At 50.3% G+C, this 4,745-nt stretch overlaps 1 protein-coding gene across 1 annotated transcript; it reads right to left on the bottom strand.

The window, feature by feature from the left end:
- Nucleotides 1-757: 757 nt before the first annotated feature.
- LOC147963987 (chlorophyll a-b binding protein 1D-like) lies at nucleotides 758-1,117 on the bottom strand. Its single transcript, XM_087529781.1, has one exon. The coding sequence runs from the start codon at nucleotides 1,115-1,117 to the stop codon at nucleotides 758-760; it is 360 nt and encodes a 119-aa protein (XP_087385907.1).
- Between the last annotated feature and the right edge of the window lie 3,628 nt (nucleotides 1,118-4,745).

The raw sequence follows: 4,745 nt of genomic DNA, 5'->3' as shown, positions 1-4,745 counted from the left end.
GAAGGGCTCCTAGTTCTACTAGGAAAGGGGGAATCCTACTCCCGGTGGGAGTAGGACTCCCCTAGGGCGCGCCATAGAGAGGGCCGGCCCTCCCCCTCCTCCACTCCTTTATATACGGGGGTAGGGGGCACCCCAAAGACACAACAATTGATCTCTTGATCTCTTAGCCATGTGCGTTGCCCCCCCTCCACCATAATCCACCTCGATCATATCGTAGCGGTGCTTAGGCGAAGCCCTGCGTCGGTAGAACATCATCATCATCACCACGCCGTCGTGCTGACGAAATTCTCCCTCAACACTCGGCTGGATCAGAGTTCGAGGGACGTCATTGAGTTGAACGTGTGTAGAACTCGGAGGTGTCGTGCGTTCGGTACTTGATCGGTCGGATCATGAAGACGTATGACTACATCAACCACGTTGTGCTAACGCTTCCGCTTTCGGTCTACGAGGGTACGTGGACAACACTCTCCCCTCTCGTTGCTATGCATCACCATGATCTTGAGTGTGCGTAGGAAATTTTTTGAAATTACTACGTTCCCCAACAATAATGATAATGGTTCACTAAGCGCGAGTCGAAATACGTATCTGTTTTCATGTATTGTGACCACAGCAATTAGATTGATGCAAGTAATAACATCCAAGCCGGACAATCTTGCATTGCTTTTGCACAAAATTCTCGTAATATACATCATGGTAGTACAACTCAGACTACACAACAACACGCTTCGTGGCGTGCACAATCTTCAAGACATCTTAATTACTTGCCGGGGAAAAAGTTGGTAGCGAACGCCCAGGCGTTGTTGTTGACTGGGTCAGCGATGTGGTCAGCGAGGTTCTCAAGTGGGCCCTTGCCTGTGACGATAGCTTGGACAAAGAAGCCGAACATTGAGAACATGGCGAGGCGACCGTTCTTGATTTCCTTCACCTTGAGCTCAGCGAATGCCTTGGGATCGTCGGCTAGGCCGAGAGGGTCGAAGCTGCCTCCAGGGTATAGTGGGTCGACGATCTCACAGAGCGGGCCACCAGCAACGCGGTACCCCTTGACGGCACCCATGAGCACGACCTGTGCAACACCCGAGATGTAACTTTTCATATTTGTAACTCCTACTTTTGCCATTTCCGGCTATGTATGATATTTCCTTCGTGGTTGGGTTTTGTCTTTCGTTTTGCATTTTGTTCATGTCATGCATTTCATCTCATGTCATCATCCGCATTGCATCTGCATGTTTTCAAAACTTGCATCCGTCCGGGTCTCCCAGTTCTCTCCATTGTTCGTTCCGAGCCCAACCACACTCACACGCGTCCGCGGCACCTCCGAAATATTATTTTATAAGTGGCCGGAAAATGTTCTCGGAATAGTATGAAAGTTGGTGTGCGGTGTTGTTGTGTTGTAGGTAGATCGTCTGCGAAGTTTCATCGCATTCGGAGTCCGTTTGATACCTCAACGGATAACTATAGCGACACTGCTGCCGGTCTAACGTCGGACGTTTTCGGTCTCCGAAAACAGTTGCCGGGCCTCATTTCTCTTCTCTCATCTCAGTCCAACCCCTCTACACAGCCCTCCTAGCCCATCTATTTAACCCCCCTCCGATTGGAACCGTCTGATCGACCTCGGAGGGTCCAGAAACAAACCCTAGACCCAAACCCTAGCAATTTTTGCTATATATGAACACCCTCCTTCCAAATTTGGCATCCCCTAGTCTGCACCTACCCTACTCAATTTCCGCGCCTGCCCGCTTCCCCGCAGCCACTTGGTGCGCCGCCGTTCGCCAGCCACCACCTCGCTCGATTCTCCACCTCCAGCCGCGCGGCCCTGCGAAGCCCATCGCGAGCCCGCCTGGGCCCGGACCGCACCGCCGCCCGTACGCCTTTGCTCCCCGCACCAAGTTCGCCCGCACCAACCTCCCCGAGCGCCTCCTCCTGCTCGACCCCACCGCCTCGCCGCCGCCCTCCTCCGGCGACCGGGATCCCGTCGGAGCACCGCCGGAACAGGCCGACCTCGCCTCCCTTCTCTTTCTCCCCCGTTTGCTCTTCGTGTCCCTCACCCGCGGCCTCTCTCTTTTCCCCCATGAACAGGAGCCCACCGCCGGCCAAGTTTGTTGCGCCACCACCCAATCTGCTTCATCTCTAGCGAGATCCGGGCAGCCCTGCGCCATGTCCGGCGATCTCCTCCCGTTCCCGTCGCTCTGTCGTCCTTCGGAGTTGCCCGCGCCGCCGCGGTTCTACTTCCTATCGAGCAGAGGACGCCCGCTCGTCCCAACCGCGTTGACCCCGTCCTGCCTCTTCCAGCGAGGTCCAACCGTGCACGCTTTCGGCGCTAAGGCCCAGCGCACCAGCCGGCCCACTGCTCCACCGACCTGGGCCATGGCCATGGGTGAGCAGCCCCCTCCATCCGCTTCCTGTGCACTGTTGGCACAACCAGTTTTTTCCTGTGTAGTTTTTTTCCTTGCTGCGAATTTATTCATTTATCTAGGAGCTTGGTAGATTTGTAGAAAAACCCTCCATGTTCATGCATATCATATCTCACAAACCGTGCATCATATGTAAATAACTTATATATGTAAAATGCTTAGAATTTTGTCTAGTTTCATAATATGCAACTTTAATCCATGTTAAAAATGTTTAAAATTTTGTTTGCATTAATTTGCATATTTTTCATGTTAAAATGATTTAATTCATAACTAATTAACCGCAGCTCGGATTTAAATAAACTTTATGTGCAAATGGGGTAGAAAAATGCCTAGTTTAAAATGGTGCACTCATCTTGCATGTTTAACAACTCTAAAATATGGTTTAGGGCAAAACAGTACCAAATTCATAATATGCATATGGGGATTTTCTAGAATTGTTGTTTGTTATTTCCAGCCTCATTTAAACTTGCCTAAATAACTAGTTTACTTATGCCTCACTCCTTGCCATGTTTAATAACATTTAATATTGTTGGGTACATAAACGAGAGTGAACTAAATATTTGAATGTGGTGTTTCGTCAATATGCAACTCGTTGCATATTGAGCTCCACTTAACGTGTAGCGTTGTTTGTTGCACTTTGCCATGCCATGACTCATTAAACCAGACATGCATCATCCTTGGTTGTGCATCATGCCATGTGTACGTGATGGTTGTTTATCATGTTGTTTGCTTCTTTCCGGTTTGCTTCTCTCGTTAGCTTCGGTTTCGTTCGGGAGTTGTGAGGATTCATTCGACTACGTCCGTTTGTCTTCTCCATTGACTCGTTCTTCTTCCTTGCGAGATCTCAGGCAAGATGATCATTACCCTCGATATCACTTCTATCTTTGCTTGCTAGTTGTTCGCTCTATCACTATGTCGCTCTACCTACCACTTGTTTATCATGCCTCCCCTATTGCCATGTCAAGCCTCTAACCCACCTTCCTAGCAAACCGTTGTTTGGCTAATTACTGCTTTTGCTCAGCCCCTCTTATAGCGTTGCTAGTTGCAGGTGCCTTGCAGGTTGTTCCATGTTCGAACATGGATATGTTGGGATATCACATTATCTCTTATTTAATTAATGCATCTATATACTTGGCAAAGGGTGGAATGTGACGCCCCCGATTTAATCGTACACTAATCATACACGCAAACGTGTACGATCAAGATCAGGGACCCACGGGAAGATATCACAACACAACTCTACAAATAAAATAAGTCATACAAGCATCATATTACAAGCCAGGGGCCTCGAAGGCTCGAATACAAGAGCTCGATCATAGACGAGTCAGCGGAAGCAACAATATCTGAGTACAGACATAAGTTAAACAAGTTCGCCTTAAGAAGGCTAGCACAAACTGGGATACAGATCGAAAGAGGCGCAGGCCTCCTGCCTGGGATCCTCCTAACTACTCCTGGTCGTCGTCAGCGGGCATCACGTAGTAGTAGGCACCTCCGGTGCAGTAGGGGTCGTCGTCGACGGTGGCGTCTGGCTCCTGGGCTCCAACATCTGGTTGCGACAACCAGGAAGAAGGAAAGGGGGAAAGGAGGGAGAAAGCAACCGTGAGTACTCATCCAAAGTACTCGCAAGCAAGGAGCTACACTACATATGTATGCATTGGTATCACATGGAATAAGGCTATCATATGTAGACTGAACTGCAGAAAGCCGGAATAAGAGGGGGATAGCTAGTCCTTTCGAAGACTACGCTTCTGGCAGCCTCCGTGTTGCAGCATGTAGAAGGGAGTAGACTGAAGACCTCCAAGTAGCATCGCATAGCATAACCCTAACCGATGATCCTCCCCTCGTCGCCCTGTGAGAGAGCGACCACCGGTTGTATCTGGCACTTGGAAGGGTGTGTTTTATTAAGTATCCGGTTCTAGTTGTCATAAGGTCAAGGTACAACTCCAAGTCGTCCTGTTACCGAAGATCACGGCTATTCGAATAGGTTAACTTCCCTGCAGGGGTGCACCACATACCCCAACACGCTCGATCCCATTTGGCCGGACACACTTTCCTGGGTCATGCCCGGCCTCGAAAGATCAACACGTCGCAGCCCCACCTAGGCACAACAGAGAGGTCAGCACGCCGGTCTAAACCTAAGCGCACAGGGGTCTAGGCCCATCGCCCTTAGCACACCTGCACGTTGCGTACGCGGCCGGAAGCAGAACTAGCCCCCTTAATACAAGAGCAGGCTTACGTTCCAATCCGGCGCGCGCCACTCAGTCGCTGACGTCACGAAGGCTTCGGCTGATACCACGACGCCGGGATACCCATAACTACTCCCGCGTAGATGGT

This window comes from Triticum urartu, chromosome 6A (genome assembly GCF_056163025.1).
Source record: "Triticum urartu cultivar PI428250 chromosome 6A, HENAU_Tu73, whole genome shotgun sequence".
Classification (NCBI taxonomy): domain Eukaryota; kingdom Viridiplantae; phylum Streptophyta; class Magnoliopsida; order Poales; family Poaceae; genus Triticum; species Triticum urartu.
This window is presented reverse-complemented; position numbering and strand designations above follow the sequence as displayed.

Excerpts from the sequence above, each read along its gene's own strand:
- LOC147963987 (XM_087529781.1), bottom strand. The coding sequence starts at position 1,117 with ATGGCAAAAGTAGGAGTTACAAATATGAAAAGTTACATCTCGGGTGTT.